The 21,775-nt window shown below is 38.2% G+C and overlaps 1 protein-coding gene across 11 annotated transcripts in view; it reads left to right on the plus strand.

The window, feature by feature from the left end:
- Positions 1 to 20,163, plus strand: part of dab1a (DAB adaptor protein 1a) — a 409,818-nt gene extending 389,655 nt beyond the window's left edge. For 10 of the 11 annotated variants that reach the window (XM_053488880.1, XM_053488879.1, XM_053488882.1 and 7 more), the window contains 3 exons: positions 829 to 953; positions 2,680 to 2,782; positions 17,354 to 20,163. In XM_053488880.1, the coding sequence (XP_053344855.1) occupies positions 829 to 953; positions 2,680 to 2,766 (212 nt within the window). In that variant the 3' untranslated portion in view covers positions 2,767 to 2,782; positions 17,354 to 20,163. The remainder of the gene's footprint in view (positions 1 to 828; positions 954 to 2,679; positions 2,783 to 17,353) is intronic. The other variant, XM_053488881.1, reaches the window with a different exon arrangement.
- The last annotated feature ends 1,612 nt before the right edge of the window (positions 20,164 to 21,775 follow it).

The following is a 21,775-nucleotide window of genomic DNA, read 5'->3' on the forward strand; positions in this document are numbered from 1 at the left end:
TTTTTTGAACTACACTAGAATCCCCAACTGTAAAAAAAAAAGTAACAGTACTTTTACTTGAGTACAAAAGTATTACTCTTTACACCTCTGGTTGCAACCATAAATCACACAGATCTGACGATGAATTTAACTAATTATCTTTTTTGTTTAAACTTGATTGGATGCTAAACTATGTGCCCCACTTGCAACTACTCCACTTTTTTTTTCTTTTCTGGTTGCCTTATAAGGGTTTTGATTTGAACACATTTCTACATTATGTCTCATGTTATTCTCTGTACACTGGAGCAATGATTGGACTGCATCCTTCACATGTGAAACACTGGCCTCCCAGGAACTCCTTTAATGGCCCAAACATGAGGAAATGGCATGAAACGAGGTCAGAACTCCCAGCTGAATTCCTGTAATGTGCAAGTGGTGTTGGTGAATAATTGTGTGTATAGTTCACACAGACAGATGCTTCTTTTCTGCGGGCTGGAGACAAATTATCTGTCGATTTTTAAATACCAGGCGTTCCACCTGCTGATAATTCACTGGAATGACTGCAGAGGTCTTAGAGCCACCTCAGCTGGAATTGTCCTTCTTTAAAAAACGTTTGCACCTTTCCAATGTTTTACTGTTTAACTGATTTACTGTAATCAGTTTTTCGCCACACAAGTCTCGGTTTAACTTGAACGCCCCTTGTAATAATTAACAGTCATTCCGTGTATAACATATACTCTGAGTATTATTATGACAATTATATATAGTGCTAATAAACCAAATCCAGGATGTATTTCTGAATTTTAATATTTACACCCATGTTTAAATTCACTATGTACTCTTACACAGCGCCCACACCAGCCCCTCACCAGAGCTCCCCATCTAAGGCATCATCACAGGCCAGTGACCCGCCCACCGATGACTCCTTCGGGGAAGCAGAGGGCAGCCCGAGCCGTAGCGGCGAAGAGGACACTGTGAGTAAACCCCAAACTGCACTGCGTCACAAAAATAGCTCAGGTTCTTGCTATAGGCATACAGTTTCCCAAGCCTGCCAGATTAAAAAAAAAAAAAAGATGATCTTGTTTTGTTTTGTTTTTAATAGCCCAGGATGTTACCCCAGATTTCCTTAGACGCATGCGATCAGTTACATCTACTGTTCCTAAAGGTCAAGCTTGTGCATAACAAACACACAACATTATTCCAGTGTGAATCTTCACCTTTTCATTCTACTCACAGAGGTTATTTTCATAATAAGCACCTTTTGTTTTTTTTTCTCCCCAATTTGAGGCATGCTGATAAATCGCAGTGGAAGTAGGCAAACACACCAGACGCTCTTATTATGCGTGCGCTTCCACGGATGGCCAGTAATGTGTCAAATTAGTCCTTGGAGCTGACAGAAAGGCCATTAGGACATTATTAATCACACTTAGATTCCTATCGTATATCACATACCAAATTTTCTGTGTTTAAATTCAGTATTGTAAAACCCGGGTTAATCCACTTTAAAGGACTGATACGTATATCATTTCATAATATAACGCACTGTACATAGTCGTAAGAAATAATGTGAAGTTTAATTAACAAATAGAGTAGTGTAAGAGAGATTAATTTTGCACTGATAGAGCTGCAGCATGGACACTTAGTCTCAATCGGTCTGTTTTTGTTAGTCGTCAGAGACTCTCCGCTCGCACTCTCGTTCTCTTTTATCTTTCTGCTGAACAAAAAGTTCGATTATTTTGTTAAAATTATTCTTGCAGTAAGACTGTGTCCTCCTTTCAGACAGACACACACACACACACACACAGGCGCTAAGAGCCAGGAGGCTATTAATTCAGCAAGCTTTAAAGTGTTATATAAAGCTGCCTTCATGAAGACATAACAGCGTACAGAAGGAAGAAAGCCTGATTTCACATGACCATTAACGGAAAGAGTGGAAGGATGAATAGATGGCTGTATGATTGGAAGAAAGATAGATATGAAAAGATTTTCCTGTGCTGTTTTTCCCTTTATTGGCTTTTTCTGTTTTCCCTCTGCTTACTTTACTTTTCCCTCTCACACTCTTCTTTCTTTCCCTTTCTCTTTCTTTCTCTATTCAATTGCCTTCCAATTCACTTTCACTCCCTGTTGTCTTCTTTTCCTTCTTCTACCTCCATCGTTCTTTTTATTCCCCTTGGTACTCCATCATCTTTTGTCTCGATCATTGATATTTCTGCTTTTCACTCCATTTCCCTCTGCCACCTGTCTCTATGCGCCTTCTATTATGTTACCCCAATTTTCCTATCACTTTTTTATATATTTCTTTTTTTGGTCTGATTTTCCTCTAACATCTGTCTGTACCCACCCTCCGTCCTTCCACCCCCGCTCTCCTTCTTACTGCTCACTCTAATCTTATCTATCTATCTATCTATCTATCTATCTATCTATCTGCCTGTCTGTCTGTCTTTTTTCTTTCTCTCTTTTCCCACATTCTGTTTTGTTTGCTTTTTATTTCCTCTTTGTTATTCTTTTCCCCCCATCTGTCTCTCACTCATGCTTTCTATCTCCATTCTATTCTCTATAAATTTCCTGCATTTCTTTTTTGGTCTAATTTCTTTCAACATCTGTTCACACCCACCATCCATTCCCCATCAACTACCCCCCACCCTCCACCTCTCTCTCTCTCTCTCTCTCTTTCTTTCTCTCTCTCTCTTCCTCCTACAGGCCGGAGACACACAGTCTCCGAGTGTGAGTGAGCCTCAGGCAGAGCCCGGTGGCTCTGAGCCGGACAGTCCTCAGGTCGGTAGCTAGATAGCGGCAGGTCAGGGTAGGTATCTGTCCTTATTTTCCTCCTCCTTCTCCTCCTCTTAATGTCAGCCTGCTCCAGCCGTGCCACCACATCAGCACACTTTCACCCTGCCACTTCACTCCACCGTCACATAGATCCATTACGCAGTGGCTGAGTAATCTCTTTCTCTCTACTCTGTCTTTCTTTGGTATTCTTTCTCTCTCTCTCTCTCTCTCTCTCTCTTTTTCATGTCCTCTGTCATCCCTCCACCCTTGCCTGCTGCTACATAAGATGGTATGTTCCTTTAAGTTTTTGTCTTTTTTAATGTATGAGAAAAGAGAAAAAACAAGGTTCTTTACTCTCCCAAAGCTGCCTGTGGTGTGTGAGTATCAGAGTGTGTATCAGAGCTGCTGAGTAACATTGATTTTGAATGACAGTCAGGCATGGCTTATCCACGAACATCACATCACTTGACATCGAAGCATCTTTGTTGTGTTGTGCCGTGCCATATCACCATTTCAAATGAAGCTTTGCAAAGTGTATTCTGCTCGAAAAAGGGTCTGGATTTATGTTGCTGTTTTGATAAATTTTACTATAATGTAAATTTATTATTGCTTTACTGACATCACAGTCATAATCATCTCTATGCATCTGTATTAAACGGAAGCAATCAAAAGCCACACCCACCACACTGGATTGACATTTCTACTTCTGTAACAGTGCAAATACAAACAGGATTGCAAACACCGTTTCTTGCTGGCCAAGTGGGAGCATGATGAAATGCATTACTTAATGAAAGGATTCTATTACGTGAACTTTTTAATTGTGGTGGCCATTAATATTGCTGTGCACAAAATGCAATTGAATTTGAATTTCGCAATTAAGTTATGTCTCAGATCATGCTCTCTAATAAAGGAAATACAATTGCACATGCACATTTAATTAGCCTGTGAATTTAACTAAAGCCTAGAAAATGCTACTATATCCACTGTCTTGATATTGGAGCAAATGATACAATTACTTTCGGCCGGTTAAGACGTTTCCTCCTCGCAGTGATTGTAACTGTACAATATGCAGGGATTCACATGCAAAGTGAATGTAGATCTGAAACTCATTAGGTTATCTCTAGTGGATAGCTCAGTTTTAAGAAAGGTTAATGAGATATTATAACATTTGAGATAAGATCTACAGTAATGTTGTATATATAAGAAACCATTTACACAAATAAACTTGATGTTTAACGTGTGGTGACTTAGCTAGCTAAAATAAACCTACAGTGTATAGCTCTATAATAAACCAATATAAGGGGGTTAATGAATGATTGAGATCCATGAAGAATTGAGATCTTTTTTTTATGGTATCTATTTGTGTAAGAGTTATAGTGATGTGGTAGAAGGGACTTGTGTACTTAAATAAAAGTACAGAAGTACTCACCTATCGCCTAGTATCACAAGCACAAAAAAGTCTCTCTCTTCCTTGTTAAGGCAAAGTAAAAGTATCATGTAATAAAACTACTCAAGTAAAGTACAGTGGAACCTCGGATTACGAGCATAATTCGTTCCAGAAGCAGGCTCGTATTCCGAAAACACTCGTAAATCAAAACACATTTTCCAATAAGAAATAATGGAAATTAAAATAATTCGTTCCACAGCCCAAAAAAATAAATACATAAAAATAATTAACACAAAATATAAAGTAAAAATAAAACAAATTAACCTGCACGTTACCTTAAAAAAGTAAAAATAAATCTCGACAGATAAGTGTTTCCATTTATGCGCACAGGCGCTGTGTGTGTGTTTTTTTCTCTCCTGCGCTGCTGAGTGTGTGTTATGTGTGCGTGCGCATAATTTGACACCGTGCCGGTTGTGTGTGCATGAAGCACTCCCTCTCTGTTTTACACACACACACACACGGATGTTGATTATACCAGTAAGAGACGAGCACTAAGACCCAGCAGGGGAGATGAATACCCGCAGAGCAAGAGAGAGAAAAAACGTTGGCTCAGTTGTAATCACGTGACGCTCGGCAGCAAATCAAGAAGTGCATGCATGATACGTGGCGTAAACCAAGACAATGCTTGTTTTCCAAGTCAAAACTGATTAAAAATCTTTGCTCGTCTTGCGGAACACTTGTAAACCGAGTTACTCGTAATCCATCAAAATGATTTCGACCAAGGCATGATTTTTGGTGCCATGCAAGCTGGTTTTTGTTACTGCTGATGCTTTGGGTTTTTCACACCCAGCACTCTCTAGAGTTTACTCAGAATGATTCAGTAAACAAAAAAAATACATACTATACTATAAAAAATACATTAAGCTGTAGGTTTGTGAACAAGAATGCCTTGTTGATAAAAGAGGTCAATAGAAAATGGCCAGACTAAGGCCATTTGCCAGAGTAAGGGCAAAATTTAGTATCAACAGTATGAGTTCATGGACCCGAGCTGCCTTGTGTCTATAGTTCAAGCTGGTGTAGGAGGTATAAAGGTGTGGGAAATTCTTGGCACACTTTAGGCTCGTTAATACCAATCAGTCGTTGCTTAAATGCCAAAGCCTAGATGAGTGCATGTGCATCCTTTGCCATCTTTTAATTGGCTTCATAAACATGACCGTGAGTTCAGTGTTTCCCAGCCACCGGCTCTGAATCCAGTAGAACATCTTTGAGATATGATAGATTGGGAGACGACTGATGCCATTATGTTCACATGATTCTTATTGTTATCAGAAATTGGGGAATGCCACGAAAGATTGAGGCTGCTCTTACAACAAATGGCTGCTTTAATCCAGGATTAGTGTAATATATTTCTAATAAAGTGCTCAGTGAGTGTATATGATATATACACGCAAACATCGTATTTCATGTCTTTTTCTATTACGTGTAAAGATAAAGTTGCATATTTTTGACGTTCTCCAGCAGTGCTTCATTAAAGATTGATGCAGTCCTTATGAAAGTGTTATAAAGGCTCAGTGTGTATTTGTGGCTCAGTGTATAAAGAACAGAATTGGATTGGAAACCTCAGTTGTCATGGTGATGTATACGTATCAACATTTTTGTGTGTATAGATTTCCTAAGACAGTTTTTTTTACTGCCTTGAAAATCTTAAATGTTTTTGAAGAGTTTGTTTTGGAATGTGATTGGATATTTGCTGCGTCGATCAAACTTGCCTCATGGACATGTTTAATGATTTATCCAGTATTACAGTATGTCTGGCTTGAAAAAGTGTAAAGCACAAGTTATATATCTTTCTACAAGGAACAAAAGGAAATATTTAAAAATCCTCCTTAATTTTTTTTTGTGTTTTGGTTAAAGTCTTAATCAGGATGATCAAGCACACTTGGAATCTGTGTGGTGATGCACAGATCCAGAGCACACTGCACGTTTTATATCTCACCAGTGGGTCGGCTTACTGTGTAATTTAGTGTTCTGCACTGATGTGTGCCTCCAGGAAACTTCTGTAGTATGCGGCTAGGAACCCAAGTGGCCTCCTCTATCAGCAGACAGAGGCTTGGGGAGGTGGGGGACGTCTGCTTTCTGGCTCTGGTGTATAAAACTTTAATAAAGTGTGAAGGAACAGAACTGTGTGTCATTGTGTGCATGCACACCGATCTGCTGGCCTCGTTACTGTGGTGTGGGGCTTAATAATGCTGGATGGCCGCTGAGACATGTACAGATGCTGGCACCTCTGGAAAGACCAGACCTTGTGTGTGTATACAAAAATGAGTATAAATCATATTAAAAGTGGCAGATAATGAATATTGGTGTTGCTGTTTTTAGCTAGGAATTTTGTATTTTGTTTGTACATTCTTGGTGATATGCTTGGCATTCTAGGAAAATGTAGCGAAAGATAAAAAGAAATCTGATTTGGGCTGCATAATCTATTTAGATTTTAGATACAGTGTTCCCCATTTTGACTTTTATTTGTAGACTTTATTATGCTATACTTCAAATTATTGTTGACATTTGTGCAAAAGGGATACCGTACCTACTTGTATTTTCTATAAATTGTTTACAGAACTATTTCTACACTATGTCGTCATAGTATGACATTTTAGAAATGTGAAACATGGGCAGGCTCTTATGGGCAGATTGGCATTTTGACGAGGACAGCAGGGAGCACACAGACAGAAAAAAAAAGAGAAAGTTCAAAATGGTGATCATATTCGCACAACCGTCTTTCTATCATTTATTTGCGCATCGTTTTTATGTCACCCTGTGGGTCAATTAACCTTATTGACTGATTCCAGTTTGTGAGAGGGGTAGTGGACTAACTGGGCAGGTCTCTCCCTACAGCTGATAAGATGCGGAGGGAGGTGGCTTCAAATTAGGCCTCCCCACAATTAGTAAAATCAATCACACTATTAAATGCTCCCAAATAAACCACAGATCATTCATAATACTATGAATATATACTGTGTGCTGTGTAAGTTTAATGGTTTGGTGTGAAATTGTTAAGGAATAATACATGGTTAAGTCTTGAATGTTACAGTAATTGAGAGTGTTAAAAGAAATGAGGGTGATGCTCATGAAATAAAAGTTAATAAATAAATAAGTAAAGGTCAAAGCCATTATATGACCAGATAAGGGGGAAAGAAATCAAATGAGCAATAGGGAAAAGATAAAGGTATGTCATCTCTTTCTGAGTAAAATAAAGGGTACCTTATGTATAAAACTGGAAACTGGTAAAAAAAAAAAAAAAAGAGAATGGTAGATGTCAGGAGGAAAATTCCGCGCTTGTGAGAGCAAAGAACGTTCAGCTATATGGTAGGATGGGGATATTGGAATTTTTAGCAATGGCTTAGACTGCCTTTCTCGGTTCCTGTAGAACATCTGCACTTCTCTGTGCGTTGAGACGGTAAGCGGGTTCTATAGGAGGTAGCTGGGGCGTTATCGGAAATGTGTGACGAAAGAGATGAGTGTGTGTGTATAAAAAGCGTAATGGACGAGAATGCTTTTGAGCTGCTTCATATTCTGTGTGCCGTATGAAGGTCTATAGGCTCACAGTTTCTGCTTGCTTCTCTCTTATTCATGCTCTACTGTCAGTCCTCGAGGCTGTCACTTCGACAGAGTGCCATCCTTTCTCTTATAGTCCTTGCTTTATTTCACTCACATCTATTCTTTCATCCCTCTCTCCATTTCTCAGTAAGAGGAACTAGGGGATGAGTGAGTCATAATTATCGTGTTGCTTGATTTACCGGTGTCAGGCTGATTTGTGGCTGTAGATGGACCACAGACTGGGCTCGGAGCTCCCACTGCGAGTCGGCTTCATTGCTGTTATCAAGCCGTCATTCTTTCTTTGCAGCTAAGAGTAACACGCACTGCCTCCTCCTGGGCCTTCCTCGTCTGTCCTGCTTGCGATACTGTAATAAGTGGATTGGTGTGAAAACAGAAGCAGGGGGCAGAGGAGCAGTCTTACTGGATAGGTTCTGAAGCAGCCACACCACCTGCGATTGTGCAATTACTCTTGTATTGTGTTTTCTCTGAGCTTTGGCATCTATACTCCTGAGTTTCAGGAGGGAAATAGAAGGTGAGGAAGGTGGAAGAAGATGGAGCTGAAAAAGATTGAGCAACCTTATTCTCTCATTACTTTTAGCCAGGAAGTTTAAAGCGCTTTACTGACATCTGCTGTTAGTCCAAGGGTATTGCAAGTTTTATTGCTTTTCTGATATCTGGTAGGTAGTAAACCCTATCTTGGGGGGAAAACCCTAAGGAAATGTCAGGTCACAATTAAAAAAAAAAAAAGGTTAAAACTATATCTACTGGAAATCAGTAATTAAATTTCAGCATTGCTGAATGGACATAGAGTACAACACATCCACACACACATGGACACACACTGTTGTGATCTGCATTTCTTTGCACTTTAGTCAGCTCTTTCATTTGGGTCACAAAAAGTTCTTTAAATGTAAATGAACAATGTTTGCCTAGTCTATTTACGTCTATTTTTTTCCCCAATGCATTCTTTAAAAAAATTATAAAATAAAATAAATCTGTTCTTTAAAAAGTACTCCAACTCAGTCATATTTATTACTCCTGATATTGTATTTTACATAAGCCATTTAAATCACTGCTGATGCCATTGTGAATGCATCAATAAAATATGCTTATTTAAATATGCAGTAATAACCCGTTGCACATGGGGGGGTGGGGGTGGGAAAGCAACATTCAGAACTTAAGTGGATTTCAAGATTTCAGACATTTATGTTTGGAAGGGTTAAGCTATGCTAGACCGTTTATACCGGCAGGTAAACAGATCTGTGCACAGAGGTGAAAGTGCTAATGTAGAGATCCTCCAGCTTGTGAAAGCCACCCCTTATTTATTCATATTTTGCTTCCAAAGATTATGGAATCTTTCTTTTATGTTAAACATAGTCTTGAGGAATAGTTCTCTATCCAGGCATCCTGATGGACTGTCTATCATTTTCAGATGATAGTGTTTTTTTTTTTGTTTAAACTACACAGTGACTTATGGTTCAATCATAAAAAATAAAAAAAAATCTAACTTAAGGCATAAAAGAGGTGCAGACGACACATTATCAGACCAGTGATTAGTATATACTGGTAATGCTGACTGTTGAGTGGTTGGAATAGACGTGAGGGGAAATGAGGTTGCTGCTGAGAGGTTTATATAAACAACCTTAGTATTTGTTCTGAATCTTTATGTCTTTTTTTTTTTTTATAAAGAAGCCTACGGGCCTTTTTATATTTGATACATGACTTGTGCATGCAAAAGCAGCAGCAATGTGTTCAGATACACTCCTGTAAAATAGTTAGAAATGACTGTATATGCACTGCAAGCTTAAACATACACTCAGCAAAAAAAAAGAAATGTCCTCTGACTTTCAACTGTTTTTACTTTCAGTAAACTTAATGTGTAAATATTTGTATAAACACTAAAAGAGTCAACACCATAAGACATAAACTAAAAATGTTTCCCAATGTGTTCCTGAATGAAGGGAGGCTCAAAATCAAAAGTACCAGTCAGTATCTGGTGTGGCCACCAGCTGCTTGAAGTACTGCAGTGCATCTCCTCCTCATGGACTGCCTATCGCGGACAGTCTGAGCACTGACGGAGGGATTGTGTGTTCCTGGTGTGACTCGGGCAGTTGTTGTGGCCATCCTGTACCTGTCACGCAGGTGTGATATTCGGATGTACCGATCCTGTGTAGGTGTTGTTACACGTGGTCTTCCACTGCGAGGATGATCAGCCGTCCTTCCTGTCTCCCTGTAGCGCCGTCTTAGGTGTCTCACAGTGCGGACATGGCGATTTATCGCCCTAGCCACATCAGCAGTCCTCATGCCTCCCTGCAGCATGCCTAATGCACGTTCACACAGATGAGCAGGGACCCTGGGCATCTTTCTTTGGGTGTTTTAACGACCATTTCACAGTTGCATGTTAATTAATTGATTATGGTTAATTGAACATGCATGGAAAACATTGTTTAAACCCTTTACAATGAAGATCTGTAAAGTTATTTGGATTTTTACAACATTATTGTTGAAATACACAGTCCTGAAAAAGAGACGTTTCATTTTTTGCTGAGTATATTAACAAGATCTGAAAAAAAAAAAATCCATTGTTATCATGATTGCTGTCATGATCTGTGTCTCCAATTAAAAATCAGCCTACCTCCTTTTATTTGACTCAGTGGGACACCTGACTGTCCTTGGTTTCCACAGTCTTGTTTAGGTCTGGCTTGTATTCAGTTGTGGGTACTCGTAGTAACTCTTTCATGCTTTGATTTCACTTGTTTCAATGTCGAAAAAAGTGATTCACAGATGTAAGTTGACCCAAACATTGACAGTAGTTTGAGTGCAGCCTGTTTGACATTGGGATATCTCTCCACGGTTCCTTTCTTCAGAACGTCTGTCATCCTTAGAAAGTTAGATCATTTCAAGCTGCGATGCTGCTTCATCTTCTACTAAAGGGGCTTTTAAACAGTCTGATTCGGCAGCGGATGGGTTGATCAGAAATGTAATCTGTGGTCTTTTTTGCCGTAGGTTGGAGAATCTCTCCTCAAAACTTTTCTCAAGATTTTCAAGGAGTGTTGCAAATTGTGCAGTACTCCCTCTTCCAACCTCTGCTGCTTGTTCACTTGCCTTCAACAAGGTTGGAAAATGTGTGAAGTCTCTATTTTGGAGATGTGTCCTGAACAGCTCGAGTTTGTTGACAAATGTGAAAACACTGCACCAGGTCAGGCAGCATCTTTAACTTCCCTTGCAGATCCACATTCAGATAATGCAGAATGTCGACCAAAAAAGCCAAATCTGAAATCCACTGGGGATCATGTAGCTCAGGATAGTCCTTATGTTTCTCTGCAAGGAACAGCTTCACCGAATTCAAAAGCACAAAAAAGGACAAGAAACCACATTACCTCTTGAAAGCCATCATCACACCGCAGTGCAGAAGCAGATCCGATGGAAGATCTTCATCAAGTTCATTAATGGGATTTTTTACTGTGTGTGATTCAGAGCATGTGTGTATAAAATTGACAATTTCCAGCACATGTTTTATGATGTGGTCTTAGTTCAGCTTTTTAGACACCACGTGCTCTTGATGAATAATACAGTGAATCGCACAAAATTCTGGAAAACGATCATCAGCTTTACACAGCTCTACAAGACCTTTCTCAGATCCTAACATGGCTGGAGCTCCGTCAGTCGTTATTGCTGTTAGTTTTGATAACTGCAGATTTACTTTCTCAACAACAGTCATCAGTGTCTCTTTCAGATTGATGCCACGAGTTCTGTCTTTCAGCGGCACAATGTCAAGCAGCTCTTCTTTAATCTTCTGACACAAACCGTACTAATATTGTGTCTTGTCTTGAACACCGCACGACTCATCCAACGCAATGCTGAAATACCGGCACAAAGATCTGATAATAAATGTGTTTCTACTGAATTGTCAATGTCCATTATTCTCTGTTTAACAGTTGAAGGTCCTTTACTGAACGTTTCAAATTTTAATTTTCGGGCAAAGAATAGCAGCAGCATCACTGAGGCACTTAATAAATTCCCCTTCAAGGTTTGGCGTTTTTGCACGAGCAATGTTCTATGCTAGTTGATATGATGCTAATGTGATCGTCTCTGAATACTTGGTAAATTTTCGAAAAAGCCAAGTTAGCTTTTTAGACTGACATTTCAGTATCTTTAACATCTGCCATGATGATTGACAGGCTACTAATAAACTTCACGTCAATCCTGTGAGTCTTTGTTAAATTGCGCGAGAGGTTGTGTAAAAAAAAATCATTTAAATACATACTCCTTTATTGAAAAATTATGTTTTGACATTTCCAAAATAATTTGCAAGTGTAAACACAGAACATGTGGATAGATTGAAGAGCCGCAACCGAGCAGGGAAAGGGTTCGCCACCCCTGCTCTAGACAATGGGTTAGAAAAAAAATGATGATAAACGTATTATAGCAGAGTTGTAATTATTTTGAGAAATACAAAACCTAGAAAAGCTTTTAATGAGACACATCATGATCTATGACGTTGTTGTGTCATGTTCTCAGGTTATTTTCAATATCGAGCTGTGTCTTTGTTAGGAAAATTAGATGGATCTGTAATTGTTTGCAGAAAAACACAGTAGATTGCTGTAGTTTTCCCCCCTAACAACTTGTGTAATCACTCATTTAAACATTGTCATCGTCTATAATCATTAATATTATATAAACGTTATAGAAAAGTAAATAGATCCTGAGTCCACACTGCATTACATTAGATATCCTGCAAATGCATAGATTTAGTTGTACTTGGTTTTCTGCTTGCTCCGGAATAAGAAAATACACATTTCGCCCTCTTATTCGCTACTCTTAAGAAATTCTAAAGAGAGAATCTCGACTGTGCAGTGAATATTTAGGTGTACTGTATATTTAGGTCATATTTTCTTCTCTCAGTTTATAACTAAAATAACTCCATATTTCACTCCAAGTCTTTCCATTAATGCAGACATCTCTTCCACTCATAAAGCAGGAAGATAATCCACTCTCTCCTCTGTTGCTTGTGATTCTTTAAAATTTTCCTACAGCTTATATTAAGGGTTTCCTCCAGGTACTCCAGGTTTCCTTCCACAATCCCAAGACATGTAGGTTAGGCTAATTGGCATTCCCAAATTGCTTGTAGTGTGTGAATGAGAGTGTGTGTATGTGTGTGTGTGTGTGTGTGTGTGTGCCCTGCGATGAATTGGCACCCTGTCCAGGGTGTACCCCGCCTCGTGCCCCAAGCCTTCTGGAATAGGCTCTAGGTCCCTGCGAGTTCAATTAGCCAGACCATGTAGTCATGTAAAAATCTCAAAATGCTATTTAAAAGTTTTTAGCATCTTGGTCGTACTTTTTAAGTATTGTACCAGAATACTATGCAACACTTGCATGTATTAATTTAAAGGATCCAGAAGACTAAAACTAACCATAGAAGCAAAACCAGGAAGTGCTAGTACTTGATAACTGTACTATACAGCTCCCATTTATATTTACTCTCAATGATGTATACAGTAATGTCATAAAAACGATCCCCATATCATGTCACTTGCTAGTGATTGGAGTCGGTAACTATTCCATAATCAATGTTTGGTTTGAGTAAACTAATTGATGATCGATTAGCGATTGGTTTACCCTCACACTACAGTGCTTTTTTAATCCAAATTGCTGTTGATACAGTATAAGTACATTACCATAGGCCTTGGATGATATAAAATTTCCTGCTCTACACACCAACCGTGAAGTTTGTCACCCGGAAAATGAGTACAATGTAAGTAATCGCAGCCAAATTCCACAAATTCATTCTGAGTAAAAATTCATTCCAAAGTTCAGCTGAGACTCGCGAATATTTTTACAGTTCCACTGAGCTAAACCAAGATTTTATCTTTTAAAGTTATGGTGTATTTCGGACTAATGTAACTTCCTTCTTTCCTAATTAGCCACACAGATATACAGTACAGTGGTGTGAAAAACTATTTGCCCCCTTCCTGATTTCTTATTCTTTTGCATGTTTGTCACACAAAATGTTTCTGATCATCAAACACATTTAACTATTATTCAAAGATAACACAAGTAAACACAAAATGCAGTTTTTAAATGATGGTAAATGATGGTAATTGCCCCCTGAACCTACAGGTAATAACTGGTTGGGCCACCCTTAGCAGCAATAACTGCAATCAAGCGTTTGCGATAACTTGCAACGAGTCTTTCACAGCTCTCTGGAGGAATTTTGGCCCACTCATCTTTGCAGAATTGTTGTAATTCAGTTTTATTTGAGGGTTTTCTAGCATGAACCGCCTTTTTAAGGTCATGCCACAACATCTCAATAGGGTTCAGGTCAGGACTTTGACTAGGCCACTCCAAAGTCTTCATTTTGTTTTTCTTCAGCCATTCAGAGGTGGATTTGCTGGTGTGTTTTGGGTCATTGTCCTGCTGCAGCACCCAAGATCGCTTTAGCTTGAGTTGAGGAACAGATGGCCGGACATTCTCCTTCAGGATTTTTTAGTAGACAGTAGAATTCATGGTTCCATCTATCACAGCAAGCCTTCCAGGTCCTGAAGCAGCAAAACAACCCCAGACCATCACACTACCACCACCATATTTTACTGTTGGTATGATGTTCTTTTTCTGAAATGCTGTGTTACTTTTACGCCAGATGTAACGGGACACGCACCTTCCAAAAAGTTCAACTTTTGTCTCGTCGGTCCACAAGGTATTTTCCCAAAAGTCTTGGCAATCATTGAGATGTTTTTTTTTTAGCAAAATTGAGACGAGCCTTAATGTTCTTTCTGCTTAAAAGTGGTTTGCCCCTTGGAAATCTGCCATGCAGGCCGTTTTTGCCCAGTCTCTTTCTTATGGTGAAGTCGTGAACACTGACCTTAATTGAGGCAAGTGAGGCCTGCAGTTCTTTAGATGTTGTCCTGGGGTCTTTTGTGGCCTCTCGGATGAGTTGTCTCTGCGCTCTTGGGGTAATTTTGGTCGGCCGGCCACTCCTGGGAAGGTTCACCACTGTTCCATGTTTTTGCCATTTGTGGATAATGGCTCTCACTGTGGTTCGCTGGAGTCCCAAAGCTTTAGAAATGGCTTTATAACCTTTACCAGACTGATAGATCTCAATTACTTTTGTTCTCATTTGTTCCTGAATTTCTTTGGATCTTGGCATGATGTCTAGCTTTTGAGGTCCTTTCCGTCTACTTCTCTGTGTCAGGTAGCTCCTATTTAAGTGATTTCTTGATTGAAACAGGTGTGGCAGTAATCAGGCCTGGGGGTGACTACAGAAATTGAACTCAGGTGTAATAAACCACAGTTATTTTTTAACAAGGGGGGCAATCACTTTTTCACACAGGGCCATGTAGGTTTGGATTTTTTTTCTCCCTAAATAATAAAAGCCATCATTTAAAAACTGCATTTTGTGTTCAATTATGTTATCTTTGACAAATAGTTAAATGTGTTTGATGAGCAGAAACATTTTGTGTGACAAACATGCAAAAGAATAAGAAATCAGGAAGGGGGCAAATAGTTTTTCACACCACTGTACAACAGTCTTGTGAACATGTACAGTTATGTCAGAAAAAAAAACATGCAACATGACGCATTGTAGGAATTTTTAACGATTAAAATCATTGATTGTCCCATCAATAATTCTTGCTTTTTAATACTTCAGTGTGGGTATGATATTCATTGTGGGAATTGAGGCACAACTCTTCTTTCTTCTGTTTTATTTGGTTCTCTCATTATGTCTCAGAGTATATTATAATTTAAAAGAGTTCTCAGTTACCTAAATGCTTTTAGATGCACGACTCAAAATGCAATTTATTTTTTTAAGCATAAGACTCAGAGTTGATTGTTCTGCAGTTTATTGCTTGTTGTTCTGGGCATAAATGTATATGTGCAACTTTTTTCCCAAGTGATAGCTGGCTCTTGTCCTATCTCCCTTATCATTAGTCTAAGAGAGTGTTATGAAATCATGCTTGCTGCAACTCTTCAGAGATGATTACTTGGGTTTTCATGAGCCTATCCCCCTGCAAAGTAGTGTTCCACTTGCAGTCCACAACATGGTTAAGTTCTCTGCTTTGGCTAGATTTAAAAAAGTGTTATTTAAGTGGGATGCATTATAAAAAAATCACCTGCAGATGGGTCTCCAGTGTGCATGTACAAATAAAAAACTTTGTCTTTCCAGTCAATTTGATTTTTTTCCCTCCTAATGTGACCTCATATAAAAAGATATCATCCATTATCTTGTTGCTCAGCTTTGCTGTTCTGTGCAGGGGTTGTGGTCCAGCATCAGCTTATTTACATAGACACTGAAACGGCGAGTTTGGTGGAGGAGTGAAATAAAGGGAGTTTGAAGGATAATGAAATGCATTATCTGAGGCGTATTTCACCTGGAGCAATAACCAGCACTATGGAGGACCTCAGACACTTGTGTTACATTAAAGAGAGTAAAATATAGGATCTTTATTAATATGGCTTAGGAAACTTTTGGTTATATGTTTTATGTTCTTTTTTCCTTTTAAATGTTAAGATACAAACAAAAACCAAAGCACAATATTTCTGTAAAGTGAATATATGAATAAGATCTATGCCCCGAAAATGTGTTAAATAACAAAAACAAAACTTTTATTTTATTTTATTTTGTTTTATTTTATTTATTTTACAAGTTTCAGCAAAGGGCACCCAAACCTGACTTCAGTTAACAGTCAAACACATACTACAGATACATTTTTGGGTTCAAGGATTTTTATACTACACTGTTAATCAATAAAATAAATAAATTGGCATGAAATAATACATTTGTGTGACTTGTTACACTATTTTAAGGATGTCCTACTTCTTAAAATATACCCATTCACAGCAAAAAGCGACAGTCTGGACACACTTTCTATTTCATTGTTATATGTTTTGTGATTTATTTTCTACCTTCTAAAGGAATACTGATTTTTTTTCAAAATTAGAAAATCACACACATGGCATAGTGTAACAACAATAATGATGTGTTATTTTAATACTCGAAAGTCAACTGTTCTGGATTAATTCTTGCAAGAACAGTATTGTCCAGGTTATTTGCAAAACGCATCAAGCACCATAATGAAACTGGCTCTCATGAAGACCGTCCCAGGAAAGCAAGACCAAAACTTACCTCTTCTGCAGAGGAGAAGTTCAGTTAAAGATACCAGCATTAAAAACCACCAATTAGGATCATCTCAGATTCGAGACGCTATGAGCAGAAACAGAAACATCTCAACATCAACTGTTTACAGGAGATTATTGCATATTTACGATGCCTTCAGAATTGTTTTACAGTGTAGAAAGAAACAGTACTCAGAAAAGACTATGGAATTGGGTGTGTCCAACCTTTTGACTGGTAGTGCATATGTTGTCATGGTATTTTGACACACCTTGAAGCAATCTTGTCTAAATATAATTGTCATGATTCATAGCGCATTTGTGTTGAGGTTTGGAATCTGACACAGTATCATAAACCATGCTTGCATTCTTTGTTATTATTATTATTAATAATAATAATAATAATAATAAACTACTGGATGCAAATTGGGAAAAAAACATCTGCGCACTATTTAGAACTTCTATTTCATCAAAGATAGAGAAATAACACAAAATTTTGTCTTTTTCCAGGGGAAGGACCCTCTCTACGCCAAGATCTGCAAAGGGAAGAAGTGAAGGATCATGGGAAGACTGCACACTGAACAGTGCTCAGGGGGGAGCAGGAGACCAAACCCTTAGAGCCGCTCTGTGTGTGTTTGTGTGTGTTTGTGTGTGTGAGAGATAGAGAGAGAGAGAGATCAAGAAAAAATCAGTGAGTGAATGTTATAGAAATATAACTGGCTGATGACAGAGTGTGTGTGTGGTGTGTGTGTGTGTGGTTGCATGAGAGTGGATGGCATTCAGAGCTCACCTGTAATGGATCTCTCCAGCCTTCTTGGCCTTCAGTCTCCCTTTGGATATCACTCTATGTGGAGTACTGCAGACTGGACATCCTTCCCTTCTTTCTGTCCTTCCATCGAGCTCCTTGTTTCTGTCGCCCTCTGTTTCCTACGGACTGAGTTCCTTATGGACTGAAAGTGGAACGAACACCTGTTGATGATGATGATGATGATGATGATGATGTTGATGATGATGATCTTTACACCCTTTCCTTCGTCTCACTCTTATGCCAGTCTAGCCAAGATTTGATAGTATGAGTACAAAGTATGAGAGATGCCTCATTCCATGTTTTCTCTCTCTCTCTCTCTCTCTCTCTATGTCCCTGTCTCTATCAAATGAGTGTTCAAGAAATCACAGCTTCTTGATCCTGCATAATCCCCGTCTCTCCACTGTCATCTCTCTGCCTAGTCCAGGCCAGAGCAATCGATTACAGAGTAATCCATTTGATCCATCCACAGGATTATGTGATTCGTCCATTTGGGTTTGTTTGGTTTCGCTCCCCAATCTATTTGAGATTCTGCTGCTAGAGAGCTATGCAGAAATAATAATTTTAAAAAAATGACAAAAGACTTTGTCTTTCTCTGTGGACATTTCATACAGAGATCTGACTCCAGGAGTGACTTTGCCAAAATCTCTCTTTCTTTCTTTCTTTCTGTCTGTCTTTCTTTTTTTTTTTCTTTTTGCTGGAAACACTTCTGAGCAGCTCTTACAGAGGAGACACCGCAATGGACGGACGTTGTCAAAAAAAACAAACAAACAAAAAAAAAAAAACCCACCAAGCTGAATCTGTGACTGAACTGTTCCTTCTCTATAGCTTTTGTACGATACTAATAAGACAAAAAAAAAGACATTGAAAACGGGATTTTTATTTTATAAGTCAGTGGAGCCCTCGAGGCCGACTTGAAACGTGTTTTAAGGATAAACGTGGCTTTAAGGCATCGGATCATCAGTTTGCCAAACTCATTTTGTAAATAACAATAATGCCTACAATAATGCTGATGATGATAATAGTGTTTGTTCTTTTTTCCGCCGGACCTCTGTGCCATAAAATAGGCAGGCTTAAGTGATGCAAGCGTAACATGGAATATCCCAAGCAATATATCCACGTGTCAAAAAATTCCCCCCTTTGTGGTTTATGTTGCTGTCTGCTCTTGTGCATGTTTGGTTTACTTAACAGTGTGGTGCACGTCCTTTGGGTACAATGAAGAAAAGCAGGCGGTTAAAATATCTCAAGTGTCATAAAGAGTGCACGGCTCATTATGGGATAATTGAGTATGTATAGGCTCAAAGACTATCTGCAATAGATGAAGATGGTGTTTGATATAATTGGGACGTATTAAAAGTTGAGCGTTGAGTTCAAAATAAACTTTATAAATGATTCTGAAACCAATTATAAAAGAGTATAACTAGAGTTGTGGTGTCCTAAAAGTCTCTATACAGAGGGGAAATTAACAAAACGCAGCTTTATTTAGAAACTCTTATAAGAAAATTTACTACAGTAAACTATAGGACAGTACCTAATTTACCATAGTATTGTGATGGTACTTTACCATGGTAGGCACCATAGGACTCTATAGGGTACCAGGGTAGGTACTATGGCATTTCAGTGGGTCCCCAAAACCTAGATGGTTATAATGTTAATGGTTTTAAAAGATTGATTTACAATTTGTTGAAAGATTTTTGGAATTATAACTAAGCAACGAATTTTGATGCATTCGAAACTCAAAAAGTAAAAGAATTCACAGAGGCCGTCACTCATTGACTGGGTCAGGTCTTTATAACCTTGTGGTATTTTACTGCAGTCTGGTCTCATTCTCGAATGCTCGAGTTCTCCTGCCATGTTGCTGTTTAAATTTCAGATGCCTTATGTGTCACTACGCATACCGGCGCAGCCACAAAACATGCATGACCTCGTTCATTAACATGTGCATTCCCAAACACACACACCCATACACACACACACACAGACACACACATTCATGTGTAAATCAACTTTGTCAATTTCTGGGAAATGCCCATTGGCTTCACAGTAGGTACACCAAAAACACAGAGCACACAGTGTCTTTTTATCTGAAATTATATCATATTTAAAACCTGCTTGTGTGTGTGTGTGTGTGTGTGTGTGCGTGCGTGTGTGACATGAGCATCCACTTCTCCTTGGATTTCATGACTTATAATGACTAACACTCCCTATTTTATGGCCAGAGTCAGTCCTGTTTTAATCCGAGAGCCATGTAGGCCCTTTAAAGTTCATCAACTACACTTGGGTTATAAAAGGAAGATTGTAAAGCCAGGAGAAGATCGCGAGGATCCATAATGCTTCGAGTATGTTTCTAGACCTGTTTTAACTTTACCTCAGCTAATGGTTTGTTAATGTAAAAGGACATCTTATTTTTATCTCAATGAAGATGACATTCAACAGTGAATTTTTAGGAGATTTCTTCTCTCTCTCTCTCTCTTTTTTTTTCGATTTACATATCGCACCATGTAATACTGTACCAATAAACACATGAACAATTTAAACCTTGTTGCTTTCTTCAATAGATTTCCATAAATATGCGCACATTGCAGCTATTTTCTATTCAAGGAAACTTTTAATAGTGTGTACAAAACATTTCTGTCTATGTTCAGTATGTGGGTGAGTCAAATCAAAGCATTATAATTGCTATTATCATTATTATTGTTTTGTTTTTTGCATTTTATTGTTTAGTGCAAAGAGAAGCTACTAAAGCGTGTGGGTTTTTTTTTTAGTCTAAAGTATTTACCAGCTTAAAAAATACTTTATGTTGCACTTTTCAGTTTGTGTCTAGTACTATAATGAATAATGAAATAAATTTGACATTAGCTATTCTGGTGGAAGAAAAATGGACACACAAAATGCAATACAGTACATCATAATTAAAATAAATGTCATTTGTTCAATTATTTGTTTTTATAGCCGACTAGTTTATCTACTATATATCTAGCACTATATATATGTGATCCCCAGCAGACATGCTGTAAAACGCTTATCTTTTATGTTTACAGTCTAGAAAAACGGCTGATAGCACCGATAACACTCACGTGCAACAAAATTTAGCAGGTACTACAAATTAAATAGTCCACCTCTAAACGGGCATCGACGTTTCTCTTAAGCAGCAGTTAACCTAATTGTGTTCATATTTTATTCATGACTTAAGCATTAAGCCTTCATTTTATTCCAATTTTTAAATTCAGAAAAAAAAGGTGCTTAGTTATTTATAGTCATATCAAACACATTTTTCAGTTGTCATTTTTTTCTAGGTACTTACAAACCAAATTGAAGCAAATTAAAACATGACCCTTGCGAAAGAAAAACAGTCTGCAGGGTCAGTTTTACAAATTGTAATTTAAATATTTTTTTCCGCCGAATTGAGGGAAAAAAACATTTCGGTTTATCATCTAACATACAATAATGTGTGTCCTTGTTCTTCTGCTGCTATTAAAATTGCAAATCTTTATATATATATTTTTGCTGAGTTTATTTTAAAAAGTTCTCAATAATCAAGGCTAAAGTTAAAATATGAAATAATTAATCTAAAAATGGTAATATACATGTCAGTACATACATAAAAAAAACGATTAAAATTTGGTTCAACCGTCTTTTCTTTTGATTTCGGTGCACAATGTGGTGACTTTTTCATAATTTCATCTTGAGTTCTTGAATACTGTATGCCTGAGCTATCAGGGAAGAAAAACTCCATTGATGTAATAACCTGGTCATTCATAATGTTGCTGAGTCTAGACCTGACCAACTGAAGCAACCCCAGATCACAACACTGCCTCCAGACAGTGGACACTTTGCCTGACGGTTGAATCGTTCATGGGCTTCCTTGTTTTTTATTTTTTTTACCCTGACACACCCTTTACTCTGGAATAGGGTCAATCTGGACTCATCAGACCACATGATCTTTTTCCATTGATCCATACGACAATCGTTATGCTCCTTAGCATTAAAGCCTTTTTGACTGATTAGTCAAATGGTTTTCTTATGGACACACAGCAGTTTAGTCCTAATCCTTTAAGTTCTCATCAAATTGTGCATTTGGAAATGCTCTTACTTTCACTATTAAACACAGCTGTGATTTCTACTGT

Source organism: Clarias gariepinus, chromosome 27 (assembly GCF_024256425.1).
Source record: "Clarias gariepinus isolate MV-2021 ecotype Netherlands chromosome 27, CGAR_prim_01v2, whole genome shotgun sequence".
NCBI classification, from domain to species: Eukaryota; Metazoa; Chordata; class Actinopteri; order Siluriformes; family Clariidae; genus Clarias; species Clarias gariepinus.